Source organism: Ciconia boyciana, chromosome 1 (genome assembly GCF_034638445.1).
Source record: "Ciconia boyciana chromosome 1, ASM3463844v1, whole genome shotgun sequence".
In the NCBI taxonomy this organism is placed as follows: domain Eukaryota; kingdom Metazoa; phylum Chordata; class Aves; order Ciconiiformes; family Ciconiidae; genus Ciconia; species Ciconia boyciana.
The window spans coordinates 186,767,565-186,783,339 of record NC_132934.1 but is presented as its reverse complement, the minus strand read 5'-3'; the positions used below and the strand labels follow the sequence as shown (position 1 = coordinate 186,783,339).

General features: G+C 39.2%; 1 protein-coding gene across 9 annotated transcripts in view; it reads left to right on the top strand.

Moving 5' to 3' along the window:
• The window catches only part of ENOX1 (ecto-NOX disulfide-thiol exchanger 1), a 394,890-nt gene that overhangs the window by 323,179 nt on the left and 55,936 nt on the right, over positions 1-15,775 (top strand). For all 9 annotated transcript variants that reach the window (XM_072850165.1, XM_072850170.1, XM_072850162.1 and 6 more), the window contains 2 exons: positions 378-484; positions 3,801-3,918. In XM_072850165.1, the coding sequence (XP_072706266.1) occupies positions 378-484; positions 3,801-3,918 (225 nt within the window). The remainder of the gene's footprint in view (positions 1-377; positions 485-3,800; positions 3,919-15,775) is intronic.

Here is a 15,775-nt window from a genome sequence, read left to right as displayed (position 1 = left end):
GCAGCTGCCGCAGGGGAACATGTGTCAGGTTTATGCCTCGAGTGTCATTTCTGTAGTCACACACCTATAGCCACACACGCGAAGGCATGTGGCTGCGCAGAGAGTTGTAGCAGACACCACGGGGAAGCGGCTGCATGCATGTTTTTTGGTACTACATAGTTATAAGTTGTGTAGACTAAAGTTATGGAGACAGACTTGAAGGGAGACATCTCCAACATTGATAAAATGTAAGTACAAAAGACACATCATTGGATGGATATTGATGATGTTGTTTCAGTAATGACATCATCCATAGACTCCTAGTGTCTTTGCTTTGCTTCTCTATAGTGATCACAACATAAATTGCTTGTCTTGTTTGACTTCCTTGTTCACCAAAGTTGAGCAGATTGTCGCCGTTTTCAACGCTTCTACCAGACAAAAAGCTTGGGACCATTTCTCGAAAGCCCAGCGAAAGAACATAGACATTTGGCGAAAGCATTCTGAGGTTGGTGATTTTATTATTACTTTCTATCCATCATCTCACAGCTGGATTGACACAGAACGAGTATGATTGTAGCTGGACATAGTGTATTCAGCAATATTTACAGCTACCATTTTAGCTGTTAATCAACTGGCCGTTATGCAGTCTCATCTACAGTACGAATTGCTCCCATTGCTCTCATTATGATAATAGTCATTAAATAACACTAAGACAGAGAGCAATGTGTTTTTATTTTTCATGCAAAATTTGGGAAGTCATTGGACGATTATGTTTACTATCTAAAATAATGAACTGAAGTAGTGAAATTAGGAACAATATTTTCAACTAAGGATAGAAATAAGAATTATTTCTGAAAAATATCTTTTTAGGAGTTATCATGATCTGTTTTCAAAAGAAGTATTCTGTAGCACAGTTGGTTTTTTTTCTTATTGTGCCATCATATGGTCATTATAACATGACTTTGCCTGAAAATAAAATAGAGAGTTTCTTTCCTAAGTAATGACTTAAGCATATTAAGTCTAGAATTATGACATACTCCTTCCCATTTGTTTTATGTTTATCTTTAAAAAAGTAGATACATCACTTGTATTGATTCTAAATATTATGCTTGCAAAGAAACCAGTATAAATGTACTCATACTACCACACAGAGTTAGCAATGTGGGACCATGCATGTGTGACTGTCATAAGCATGAGCAGAGGAAATGGGATTCTAACTCCCCTTGCTGCAAGTGACAGCAAAGGAAGCGCTAGACCTCATCCTGTGTTTTGGTCATCCAGCTTTCGTTTTTAATTCAGTATATACGCTATGAGCCTGTATTTTAAAAAGTAAGTACCGCTGTCTTTGTTTTCTTTCTTTCTTCTTCCTTTTTTTTTTTTAATATGAGCAACTTACATACACTTGGTTTACCTCCATGTAGTACAGTATGTTGATTGTTACTATCACAGTCCTCTAAATGATTTTTCTCTGTCTCAGAATAAAAACTTTAGAAGGTAAGGTGCACTTATTTAATTATTTTGTAGTACACTTGTAAAATAAGTGTTGTACACTTAGTTTGAGAAACACTAAAGTGCTGTGATATAAATCATTTGGATAACATTTTAAGTGCCCATTAACTAATGCTAAATTACAGTTGAATACCAATGGCACTAAATGTAACATCCACATGAATACCAAATGAATTCTTTATTATCAGTGCTATTATGGTGAATACCAAATGACTTCACAATAATGGGACACTTAAAATAAAATGTTAGCATAATTTATTGGTACAAACTGTATTTTGCATCTTGTTCACAAATATTTCATATAAGTAGTGGATAAAGCCTTTGTTCAATTGAAAGTTGGGAAGTTGGGGATTGATGTTTGTCTTATCTTTTAGAGAAGTATGAAAATATGATTTGCTAGTAGGTTATTTCAATTATATTAAAACCATCCCTTCTTAAACTAACTTTCCGTAAAGGGATGTGGTGTGTCATTCATTTTGCTGGCTTCTAAATCTTTAATAAACTGAAATGTGTAAGAGTTGGACTTTCCAGAAATGTTAATTCACTACTCATTTTTTTCAAATATTACTGCCTTTTGTTCTTCTAAGAAGAGGACAACAAAAACAATTCACAAACATGCGAAGGCTCTTGCTAAACCAATATATTTTAGAAATGCCCGTTTTTCAGATGTGAAATATGATGGAAATATACCAAATGGCATCTTTGATTTAAATCATATTTTCTAACCATGACATTATCTGCTAATTTGTTTAATTACCTGATCACCTTCCCTTTTCTCCTGAATTTAGGAAAGCTTTCCTAGAAACCCAAACCCAAAGCAAGCACTCATACACATAGACATTCACCATGGAAGATTATTAGCTTTGCTGATAATGTAGACATTGACGCATCAAGGATATTTATCCCCTAAAGAGGGAGTAAATGTAAGCGGATGTCTGCTCATGTGTGCAGTATACTTCCCCAGGAAAAAGTGCAGGTGGCCTTTTCCAATAAGGAATTAAGAAATGGCTTGCTAATTTCTTCCAGAGGTGCCTCTGATTGCATCAGACACTGGTTGACAATTTACATTTTTAATCACTTTTTTTAAAATTTGCAATTATGCTCATGTAAAACGCCCACTAATTAGCCTCCTTGCCTTTGCTGGGATTAATGGACACATATACATTTATCAGAATATTCGAGATCTGCCGATGAACCAAGGGTGCATCTCAAGGGAAACGCCTTCCCTTTTTTCACCCAGTCCCTCTCTGGCAGCTTATTGTTAATTGCACAGAGCAATGGTCGGACTCCTCAATGCTGTCTCCTCCTTCCACACAAGTCTTCCTTGTTTCAAAGATTTCAAACCACCTCTTTGGGAATTAGGCTCTTTGTCGGCAGAAAAATTAGCTGTCTGCGGACTGAAAAGGCCTACACTAATCACGGTGCAGCATCCCTGTGTTAACACCTGACAGGATTATTAGGACAAAATAGAGTCCTCTCAATCTTCTCAGCGCTGCCATTAAAAAGCCAGCCGCTACACCCGCGCCAGCTTTTCTACCAGAACAAAGACCGTCTAGACTCCCACAAAGCCTGCGTGCCTGCTGATCATTTACCTAATGCCATGTGCACGGGCTCCCTGCCTGCCTGCCCTCGCAGCGGCCGCCCAGAAACCCGGCTGTCTGTGCTGGCACTCATTTTGGATCAAGGTGCAAAGATTTTCAGGACAGCGTTATTGGGCTGGGTCTTTTAAATCCGAGGCGATCTGGGCATAGGGACAGAGGGTGGGATTCCTTTGCCCAGCTTTAGGCACCTACAATATAGAGCACTCTGTCTGCACTGGCTGCTCTCGGCTGCCTTTACCATCAGTAGAGAACTAGGCGCTTTTAGGGTATAACGTTAGTTAAGACGACTTTGTTGAATGGAGACACCTACACTTGGCCAGGTGAATCCTACCCCAAGTGGCACAGAGAAGCAAGAATTATCTATACCTTAAGTAGGCTGACAATCTCCTTATCAGTCTGCTTTATACACAATTTTAAGCATTATGCCTGCTGTTAAAGCATTCTGCTATGTTTAGTAGAACTAAAGATCACTCGACGTGAAAACTCACTTTATCTCTTGTTTTCCCTGAGTGTTACCTTTGATAAACTCCGTTCTTTCACAGGAAGAATTCCCTGTGCTCCTGTTGTTATAAATATTCATATACAAATAAATACTATTACAATGATAAATTATGTATAATTAAAATCAGAGCAGTATTAAAAACAGATACTAAATAATACATAATGACTTTATGGAAATTAATACTGACAAAAAGTCATTTTGGGTTTTAGGAGCTCCGAAACGCTCACAGTGAACAGCTCATGGGAATCCGCCGGGAAGAAGAGATGGAAATGTCCGATGATGACAGTGGTGACAATCCCAGTAAAAAGCTGAGAGCAGATGATTCAGGTAAAGCCAAATCCCTCTAACAACAACTGTTGTTTTTTAAAAAGCAAACAAAAACTTACATATTAGAAGTGATATATTAATAGCTGATCATATAAGATAGCATCTTATTTTAAACCTTCATAAATTAGTTATTTGAATGATGCAAGCTGTCCCTAGAAGGTGTCTGTCACCTGCTATGGTCTATAATGATGAAAATTCTCCAGTTCTGCCCTTGGCTGGAAGCATTATGTTTCTTTAGCGCGCTCCCTGCAGTCTTGCATGACAGTCTTTCATTTCATGGTTGTAACAATGTCTTAGTATGAGACCAGTTGAAGTGATGTTTTGGTCAGTATTCTCTAAGCCTTACCTTTCTTTCCAACAAATACATAGTAATGTATAAGCTCTCTAACAAATACGCTATACCATTTTAACTGTGTGTTTGGTGGAATTAACTCTTAAGGGTACATATTTCACAATATGGTCCTGCATACTGCATTAATTTGACTCTCGTTAGATGGCTATCATGAAAGTAAGAGCAAGGGTGCTTGTAATATGTGGAAAGAAAAGCAACTCTTTTGGCCTTCTACAAATACTCTGCTATTGAGGGTGGACACTCCAGGAGGTGGCTCAGAAGCTGCCTGAATTACTGACTGGTAACATGATCTGGGTGGACCCTTTGCTTGATTTCCTCACATTGGCTAATAAAGTTGTGAGTAGCTAATAAGGGTTTGCCTGTCTAGACACTCATCTTCAAAAAGAAAATTTACAGAGGCTGAAGCATGACTGGGAACTACCAGCCAGCAGTGACCTTTAAGGAAGGTAAAGAAGGAGGGAGTAATATGGAAAGAAACTGAGAGTCTGATGATGAGGATAATTTTGATCTAGGCCTTTGCATACAGGCACCATATTAACAAAGGAAAGAACTTCATCCATTCAATGGTTTCAAGTCCTTGTATGCCTGCATGAAAGTGTGAATTCAAGTTTACATAGAGAAGAGCTTTTTGGCTCCTCCTGTGACAAGATGCTGTGTGAGGTCGAGTCACTCCAGAAGTAAAGACCGAAGGAAGGAGTGTCATTCTAGCAAAGAAATTTTTACTACATCATCTCTCCTGAAGGGAGATTTAATGTTTTTCCTGGAAGAAATATTAATAAAACCTATAAAGGGCAGCCTTAATTTTTGCTTGGCTAATTGTGTGGGTTTGAATTTTCTAGACACCATTAGCAAATGTTTGGAGCTGAGACAGTGGGTCTCTGCAGACAAAGCACTGCTAGAAATTAGAGATTTTTATGAATGTCTAATCATTTTACCTTGACTGTGTCCACTTTTATGGAGGGAAGTCATTAGAATTAACAACAGGAAGGTAGAGCGAGAAATACCCACTGTCTGCACTCCAGAAGAGGAGTAATGATGTTTTGAACTGTCATACTTATCAATTCAGCTAGGTTTAACATAATCATGCTTATGGAAGAGCTATGCTGGTCATTCTTTTTGTAACACAACAAACAGGAAAGCATCTTTGGTTTTCTTCCATGAAAAGGGACATTTCTATCAAATGTTTTGATATCTGAGATTTCTACAGCATTCCATCCAGAACAACTTCAGTTTATTTGTGTTGTTAGAATGTGGAGATTTGAGTCCCCTCAGTGATAACAGCAGCAAACCCAGTACTGTGTTGCATACTAAATCAAAATTTAGTGACATGAATCCACTTGAGTACTTGTCCGTCATTGTCCATTGTACCATTCATCATCCTCTTCATCTTAGTGGAGTTGATCCAGCCTGCTGCATATGTAGAGTCATCCAGTTCTAAAATTAATTTTATAGCATTCTTCTTCCAACATTACACTCTCAACTAAAGCAAGTGGATTTGATTCTTCTGTCATTGACAATAGAGGAAACTTGGAGTTAAATCAAAAAAGTTATCAGGTAAAAAACATTGGTAAATGAAAAGAAAGTGAGAGAGGGGCATTTATTTTTTCTTTTTTTTGTACAGAGAAGTGATTCTTCCTTCCTTCTTCTAGCATTTTTTAAAATTACTATTTGTGTTAGCTGCCTTCTCTTTTTCTTTTTTTCTTTCTTTTTGAGTGTGTCATTCCAGAACCACCTCTTTATCTCACTGGAGTGGCTATTTGTATTCACAGTAACCTCTGTTCTACAAAGAATGTCTTTTAAAGAATCTTTTATCACAAAGAAACAATTCTGCACAGTAAGAAAACATTGGAACTTTATTTTTAAGCCCCTTTCTTAAAATGTTTGTCTAAATGTTTAACCATGGGAAGGGCAAGGCTTGAATAACACAAAGAAGATATTGTGCCTCTTCAATTCAAGGACAGCATGCATATATAAGGGCTTAAAAGTCTAAATCAAAAAATGGCTGAAGGGACAAGATGTGTTGAATTGGTTTGGATAGTTCCAGAGTTCTGGACTGCCTGTCCTGCCATCCCAATAATTTTCTTGAGAACATTCTTTTTCAGCCTGCCCTACTCAACAGGGGGAACAACACTGCTGGGAAGTTACCATCCCCAAAGCTACAACAAGTGACAGAGATTGCCCCATGTTCCAACACCTGTGTCAGGTCTTTTTTCACTAGTTCACCTAGTTAAATCACCCCTAGTACAAGAAGGCTCAATTAATTCAACAATTTAGAATGGGTCCTAAGACCTCATTCTGTCTTGGTAAAGTGTAGTTTCAGCAATCTCCCAATGTCATTTCTTCTTTAACTCAAGCCTTTTACATTCAGAAATAACTCCACTTCTGTGAGCATCTAGATAGTACGGTGCTGAGTGTGTCACATTTCCTCACAGCTAGACTGGTTAGAATGAAAACTCTCCTCTAGGGTATCTGAAAAGGAACCTATTCATCACCCTGAAAAAAAGAGGGTGGATTCCAGCCTCAACATTTGAAAACACAGTGCAACACATTTAAGCCCTGAGGCTGTGCGAAAGGACTTCAGTGCCTGAATGCTTACCCAGACTTGCTGGACTTCAGGTTTCAGAGGAACGTTACATTTTGCTGAGGCCCTTGTACACAATAAGTTCTGAGGATTTGTGGGAGATGATGAAAAAGCTGTTAGTAAGAATGGTTTGCATATTTTCTTCAAGTTGTGCAAGACACTAAGTCATGCAAGAGATCAAGTCATGGTGTGTATTAGAAATCTACTAATAGCCCTTTGGGAAGATTCAGGCTTGCTAGTTGCGACAATGCAGAACAGCTCCGGGGGACTTGTGGCAAAGTGCCTCACTCCGTTCTAGACTCCAATCTTCTTCTTTCATCTGCCAATTGCTCTTCTATTTTATGAACCTGATTTACTAATATCAGTGGCTCAGTGGCAGAGCTGGAATGAGAATGGGGACTGTCAGTCTTCTGGACCTGTCTTCCACCCTCTAGTCCCTGTTGCAGGGCTGAGGCACTGCCTCCTGGGCAAAGACCTTCTACTCATCCAGGTGTTTTACAGGTCCTTCTCCCCAGGCTTAGTTAGTACCCTACTCTATCGTGTGCAAGCTGAATCTTCAAGGAAAAGGAAGGCATCACTACCTGCTTGTTCTTTTGTAGAGCATCTCAAACTGTTGCAAGGACCCCCTGAAGATCCCCCCAGGGAAACCAATAAGTCGGCTGAACTAGCATGCATGCCTAGTTTATAGGAAATCCTCCTGGTTTCACAGACTAAAGGTCATTTGCATTATGGGAAAAGCTGGCAAAAGGCTGGCCTGAAACTGAGTGAATCTCACCTGTGGGATCAGCTATTCCTTTAGAATGATGATTTTTTTTCCAAAATTCAGCCTTTAAACAGTGATTTTTCTGCAATGTGGATTTTGGAGTTTGAAAGGGACAAGAGGATTGCTGAAGTAAAGCTGGGAGATTGCTAAGAAAAAAATAATAATGATGATTGGCAACTCAGTTAATACATTTGAAAGTCAAGGTGCAGCTACTGAAGCATTATCTCAGGGAAAAAAAAAAAAAAGAGATTCAGCGCTGGAGTCGAGAGGATGAAAATCTTCAGAACAATCAGGATTTATGGATGCTTCGTCTCCCACCTGCTGGCACTGGGCGTAAGGATACACATGTAAAAGCCTCCAAAGTAATTTTAAGAATTAGTGAAGTGAAGCTGCGTGTTGTAGAAAAGAGGTGAAGTTTGGTTTATGCCTAGAAGGCACCTGTAATTCTACTTTAAGGGGAGGTGGGTTAATCTCTTTCTTTTGCAGTTCTCGGCGATGTGCCATTAATTCTAACAACTCCAACTTCAGCGAGAGACTGTGGCTGGCACCGCGTAAAAGAAAGAAATGCACAGTGTTTGCAGGGTGACACAGGAAGGATGGTCGCGTGATTAAGGCTTTTGACTGGGATCCCAGAGCTCTGGGCCAAATCCCATCTCTGCTACATACCCCCTGCCTGGACTAATCAATGAATTCATGTTATCTCAGTCCCCTACTATCAAATGGAGGCAACAATGCTGCCTTTCATTCACCCACTGCCTGTTCTGTCCATGTGGATGATAAATACGTCGGTATAGGGCTCTCTCTGGCTGAACAGACTTGCATTAGCCCATTCATTGGGCCCCTGGAGCATTTCACCACCATTGTATTACCTGTGATGAAGTAGCTTAATAACATCTCAGGGACTGCATGCAAATAATAAATTGCAAGTTATGTAGTGGAAGCCCAGTTTGAACACATAAGATTGGTGCTGCCTTCCAAGTCAGGACAGTTTAGGCCTCTATGGCAGGATTTTCAAACATACCTAAAGTAGGTGCCAAACTTAAACATTGCAGCTCTTTCTGCCTTGAACAGTAGCCTGGATCTTTAAGTGCTCTCCTGAACTGATCTGTCTTATTTGCAGCACCAGCTAAGTCAGCTGCCATAGGAGTCAGGCTGAATAGCAGGCAGTCCATCCCACAGAAGACTGTAAGTCCTCGTGAAAGTCGGTATTTGAAAATCACACCCCTGTGCACACAGCATAAAACAGGCTTTGTGATATTGTTCATAAGTCCGTCTTGAAAGTTGCAAGCCTGGCAAGTCTTCAAGGAAAGCTTGAAACACCACCAAAGTGATCTGTGTGATGCTTATTCATCTTTTCTCTGCAATTCAGTCCTCTTTTTGCATTCTCTAAGTCTTGTGTGAATGCAGAGATGCACATGTGGAATGGAAACTGTGTTTTATAGCTGGATTAAGCTGGTAGGAAAGCTTTATATAGCTTGTTACAACTTTGAATAGAAATTGCTGAACCCCAGCTGTGTGGAGCTGAGCTTTGCTCTTCCTTTTCTTCTGACTGGCCCAGTGTCACAGCAGATCTCACGTCAGATCTTCCTCTTCCTTCTGATCCCAGGGATCAGATATTTCTCCCTTCCATTCTTGTAAGTCTAATCTTTTGTTTGTGTGGGAGATTAAGCTTTAAACAAAAGTCTGACATTTTTCTGTTATTACCTCTCCATCCTATAGCTTTTTGGCATCAGATTTTGTGAAAGTGATACTGATATTTAACAAGCCCATAATTTCCCCTTTTTCCTTTTAAACACTTGTTGATAAAGATAATGTAAAATAACAAAATGTATTTACTTTAGAAATTAATGGGCTAGCATTGCTCTTTTCCTCAAATAAATCAATACCATTTCAAAGCCATCAGCAGCTGGTGTCATAATCAGCCCTGCAGTAATAAACATATAAAGGCGCATGACGAGGAAAATAAGCCCTGTTAAGAGAAGCTACTAACCAGGTTTTACAAGCAATCTCGAAGAAAAGAACATATTTAAAATCTGAAGCTCTGAATTGTCACTGTACTGAGATGGTCCCCTCTCTGGCCGCAGAAGACAGCTGAACAACCCTTTTGAGCTCTCTGAGTGGAGTAACTTCCCTTTGAACGGAAATGCTCTGGACACAGCAGACAATCAGCTTTGCTCCCAGGGACCATCAGGGATGATCACTAGAAAGCAGCACAAGATGATTACTCCCTCTACGCCAGGAAAAGTCTGCTCTAGTGTCTTTCACAGCATGCCAGTTCAGAGCTGTTATCATCAGGCAGACTCCAATTTTGTGCCTTAAAATGCATTCCATTTTTCCCACAGCTTTTACAAAAATAGGCTGAAATTCAGGAAGCATGTAGGCAGGGGCCTAATTTTATGCCCCTGGTTTTAAGTCCATTTGGCTCTAATAATGCTTCTTGTGCAGCTGAATTTAGCAGAAGTGCCTTGATGAATCAGGGCTGAAGGTAGTTGCCAAGCCTGTTTTCCCTGGGGAATAAAGACAGCCTTGTCCTGTCCCAGGTGCTGGGCCAGTTCCTCTGGATCATGCACAACACATCGGCTTTGGGATGAAGGTCTGCGCTGGTCCTGTGGACACAGCAGTGAAGGGGTTAACCTAACTTTCAATTTTTAGAGGAAACACACTTCAAAGGCATTTTCCTAATATGGGTTTTAGGAGCCTGTCCCTTTTACTACAAAACAAGTCTGTTGCGCTTTGATGCTTTTCAACTGCCAGAAATACTATTATCTAGATTACATTTTATCATGTTTTCTGGGTATTTCATACTGATAAGGTTTTATGCAGGATCATTACATATGAGAATAGATTTAATCCTGTTTTTAGTAAGCTTTAAGGACACTGAGGGATTATTTATGTAATAAGATGCAAAGTTGCTATGGAAAATGCTATAGCAACCTAACATCTTCACAAAACCAAGCAGCCACTTGTGACAGCAATCTAAATTTACATTTATTTTAGTGTCATTTTATTGACATTCTTAGTATCTCATTTTGACAGCATGTTAAAATATGTTTTGCGTTCATGCTAGCACAAAATTAACAGCATGTTGTTGGAATGAAGATGATGCTTATAATTTTTGAGATAATTTTAGCATTTCATTTTGTGTAAATAGCATTAAAATAGTAGTGAAAAGAAGTTTGGTGCATCCCCTCTATTTGTAGTAGAGCAAACAATGCATATTGACAGTAATATTTTACAAGTCAGTGAAAGCTAAACTGTTTTTATTTGCTTTATATCTGAATGAAAATATTTTTAAGAAAGAAATGATTTTGTTATTAGAATTTATTTCAAATCCTATATCTTTTATTATAACTTTCCCAGTTCAGGATACAGGCTATAATTTTTCATTAGGTTTCATAAAGCAGGGCATCATTTCTGAATGCGTAGACTTGCAGTTTGATAGGGAATTGCCCTATTTAAATGGGACTTTTCTAAAATGTAGGATTACAGTACACATTGCCCCTTAGGAGGTTAAATAAAAAGGGAATGAAAAAACAAACACAAAGCGACAAAACAGTCTGAACTCTGTCCTATGCTCATTGCAGTTAATAATGGAACTCGCATTGACTTCAATGGGAGCAGAAGCAAGCTCTGTATATTGATTTTCTCCATCCCCCTCCATTAAGAATCCTGAAGTGCGGCTGTAACATTGTTGAAGTGGGATGTTGGCAGCAAAATCAATAAAAGACAATATTAGAACATATGCTGTTTTCAGCTTCCTCACAATCTGATATAGCTGGTATTAACATTCTTCTCCAAATTACACTTCATGCTTTCTATAAAGTGACCTTCCTTATAGTGCCCTCTCCAATATAAAGCTTTTGTGCTCTTACCTTTATATTTAGCCTTCAAGAGAATGAGCCCTATTCATAACAGTGAAGATGGTTGATTCTGAACAGAGCATAAAAAACATATTCCTTCAAGACTGGCCTCAGCCTAAAGCCTATTTCTGACCTCCAATGAAAGATCATTTCTGTTATTGTTTAAACTAAGCTCTTGGTTTTAGGTTTTCTTGATTATGCTGCCCTTCATGCCCTGTTGTTTTTAGAAACCCTTTTCACCCCAGCACATTAGAGACGCTTGCAGATATTGCTTGAGGTGGATATTTAGGTGTCTTCTTATCCGTTAAATCCAAGAAACATCAGCCATTGCTAAGGTGTCAAAGGAGATAATGATCAGAAAGCAGAGTCTTTTCCAATGTCAGTACAAGCTTCTAAACTCATAATTGCAGGTTTGGGAAGCATCCTTATGTCATGAGACATGCAAGGCTGGCTGAAATTTCCAAAGCTTTGAAAGTTTCCTTTTCAAAGCATGCAGCTTCTTGTTCCGTGTCCAGCTGACTGGGAGTCTGTGATGTGGTTGCATGCCAGGAGTTAAAAACACTATCAGCAGAGCTCATGCTTGGAGATGTATGGCCACAGAAACTCCCAAAACTGCTAGTAGTTAGTGACGCTGGTTTACTTGGTGAATGAGTCTTAGATTCAGAGGAGTTTCATGATGTCCTGCTCTTTGGTTTTGGCTTAAAGACCTTCTCAAGAAAATAAGCTTCTTACTAATGACACATATCCATAGTATAGCATTTGTGTGACCAATATATTGAAGGATTTGGTTCATAAAGTTGAAAGCCAAGTGGATTCAAAGCTGCTTAGAGGTGAGTGATCTTCTTTTAGTCTTATTTGGTTTTAGATTCATGGCAGAGGGAAGAGAAAACAAAGAAGAGTCCTCTAGGATGTGAAATGACAGACTGAAGAACTAGATACCATACCAAAACCATACCATTTTATTTCACTTCTCCACTAATTCCAGCATGTGACTCCTTGAACACCAGCACACAGAAAGGAGGAAAATTTGTTTATTCTGTGTTAGAAGTGGTTTATTTTGTTGTTTGTTTGTATTAAATTAGGAGTTCTAATTGCCTTTTTTTTTTTGCCTTTCAATAGACAAAATAGTTTGCAACCTTTTTGTTTATTTATTCAGCCCTCCCCATGTTTGATGCATAGCAAGTTTCATCGGGTGCAAGAACTGTGCCAAGCATGTCTTTACAGCACTTGTATCCAGTGATAGCTGTGCTGCTTCTACAACTGCCAGGTGCCCACCTCACATGTCAACCAGGGATCTCTCTGAAGAGATTTGGGTGGTTGCTAGTCCACAACACCAGGTTCTTCATTGCTTCTTTGTCATGTGTTAGATATAGATTGTCTTCCTCTTAAATTTGTCTGAGCTCTGAAGACAAGTGATCACTTTTAACAGCTGAGGAAGAACATGATAAAAAACAATAGCTCTCCCCATGTTGTTCTATTATCAGATAGTCATCTGTCTCATCATGTTTTGTTGGTAGGTTTGGAGATGCCTGTGCTGTTAGACCTTGATCCCACAAGCTACCACCTGCTGCTCAAGACTGTTTGCACTCACCTTCTGCTCAACACCCACAAAGTCCTAAGATACAAAGATACAAAGTCCTAAGCAGTGGCTTACCCAGAAAGTCTTTTTCTGGGTACAAGGAGTATTTCACAGTTATCTCTTCAAAGTTACACACTTTTTGCAGATTTCAATAAATTGTTTGTTTCTGAAAGGACTGGAAGTACCACTAAGCTCTGTAGAGCCCTGTCATATGCGAGTTTGCAACACATTTTGTTTTTCAGTAGCTGAGAAAATACCTACTAAACATGTTAAATTGTGGAGAAGCACAGTGGCCTCTATTTGCAGACACTGAATATGCTGAAGGCAGGATGGAAGGGAGAAAAGGAGGTTTTTGGCTTGCAGATACAGCTCTTCTGGACACCCTTCCATTCACATAAAGGATAAATGGCCCAAGGAATGCTGTCTCTGAATGTGAGAGTCAAGAAATTACAAGCTTCATGTGATCATTTGCTTATGCCTTCTAAAGGAGTAAAAACATATTCCCATATTTAAGATCCACTTTTATCTAAGGCCAAAGTAACTGAGCAAGTATTTCAGCATTATGCACAATTTTAAAAGAAAAATTAGCTCAGCCCTCCAATCCAGTACAAGGTCAGAGACATAGCTGGATAAATGCCCTCCTTCAGTTTAAGGTGCAATAGAATTTTGTACAAAGGTGGTTTATCCTCACATTTATAGAAAGCACTTTAAGTTTACGAACAAAAATTGCCTATTGCGAATCAGAACAATTCAAAACACCACAGTCACTTAAAACACTCAGATCAGCCCTTTCTTCCCTAACGAGTGTGACAGATTGAGGGATTCACATGCACACTGTCAAGTTTGTTTCCAAGTAGCAATGACAATTTCTTCATATTTATAAATCCTACAGATTATTTTTTTCAACTTGTTACAGTGGTGCTGGGCCTGAATGCAATTCCTAGTTCGCATGCCAACAGCAGCAATGCAGCCATGCATCTTATAAATGCCAGTGTTTATTGTTTAAGTCTGAATAAAAATATAGCAATTACTTTGATGCCTAAGAAGTAACCATCAGTAACCCACCCATACAGAGGTTTACCTATATACAATAATGTTTGAATAATTTAAGTAATTTATGTATCACATGTACACACATATGTACAATCCATTTATGCAATATACATAAGATTAACATAACATATATGAAACACTGAGAATTCATCAGCATCTCTTGTGCTATGCAGAGTTCAAATGTCTGCACCCTCAGTTGCAAAGCACCATTAATACAAGCAGCGTTTTTCCATTACTGATGAGGGAGAGGGTCACCAATGCCACTTGGCATCTCCGCAGTAACCAGCACTTTTCTTACTTTAGTGAACATATTCCTTCCCCCTTGAGACTAAAATCTCCTCTGTTCATTTTTAGTGTTACAGCGTCATGGTTTAACCCCAGTCAGCAACCAAGCACCACACAGCCACTCGCTCACCCTCCCTCCCGGTGGGATGGGGGAGAGAATTGGAAAGGCAAAAGTAAGAAAACTTGTGGGTTGAGATAAGAACAGTTTAATAATAATAATAATAATAATAATAATAATAATAATAATAATAATAATAATAATAATAATAATAATGTAATGAAAAGGAAAACAACAGGAGAGAGAGAGAGGAACAAAACCCAGGAAAACCAAGTGATGCAACCGCTCACCACCCACCCACCGACGCCCAGCCAGTCCCCAAGTAGCGGTTGCTGCCCCAAGGCCAACTCCCCCCAGTATATACTGAGCATGACGTCATATGGTATGGAATAGCCCTTTGACCAGTTTGGGTCAGCTGTCCTGGCTGTGTCCCCTCCCAGCTTCTTGTGCACCTCCTCGCTGTCAGAGCATGGGAAGCTGAAAAGTCCTTGACTCAGTATAAACACTGCTTAGCAACAGCTAAAACATCAGTGTGTTATCACATTATTCTCATGCTAAATCCAAAACACAGCACTATACAGCTACTAGGAGGAAAATTAACTCTATCCCAGCCGAAACCAGGACATACAGGAATACAGTAATTGTTTTAATATCGTTGATCAGAGAAAAAAGTCACTTCTTTGCTGGCATCTTTAAAGCACAGTTTCTGTAAAGGTGTTGTAACAGTTCTATTTCTCAATTAAGAAAAAAAGCAGAACCTCTAAAAGAGATTCAGTACTTGATTAATTATATTTAACTGAGGCAGCAGTTATTGGTAAACATAAAGTATCTGAAAAATTCACCTCATCACAAACCAAATACTCTAATAAGCAGTAAAAAGGAGTGATTTTTACTGAATTTTGAAAATATCTGAGAACTGCTACTATTTTTGATCAAAGTTATACCCTTACATTTTCTTATGATGGCTTGCTTCCTATGCCCCTAGTTCAAGAGGAGAACCAAGCAGGAAAGCCAACACAACAACCAACCCAACTAACAGTCCACCCATCACAGTTGTCTGTGCAGAGCCAACTCTTCCCGCTCCTGTCTCCCGTTATGCATATGCCAAGTCAGTTGGGCTTGGTAAATATCATGGGTGGCGGTAGAAGAAATGCAACCCAAAACGGAGAGGAAAAAAGGGCCCTTTGCTTTAAAGAGGTGACCTGGAGAAAATGCTCTCAACGGGGCAGATTAACTAGCAACTGTCAAAATATCATTTACGAGCTATGTAGATTCCTGTTCTCCAAAGAGATGCTGTCAAGTAAAATAGACCTAAAATGGGACAGG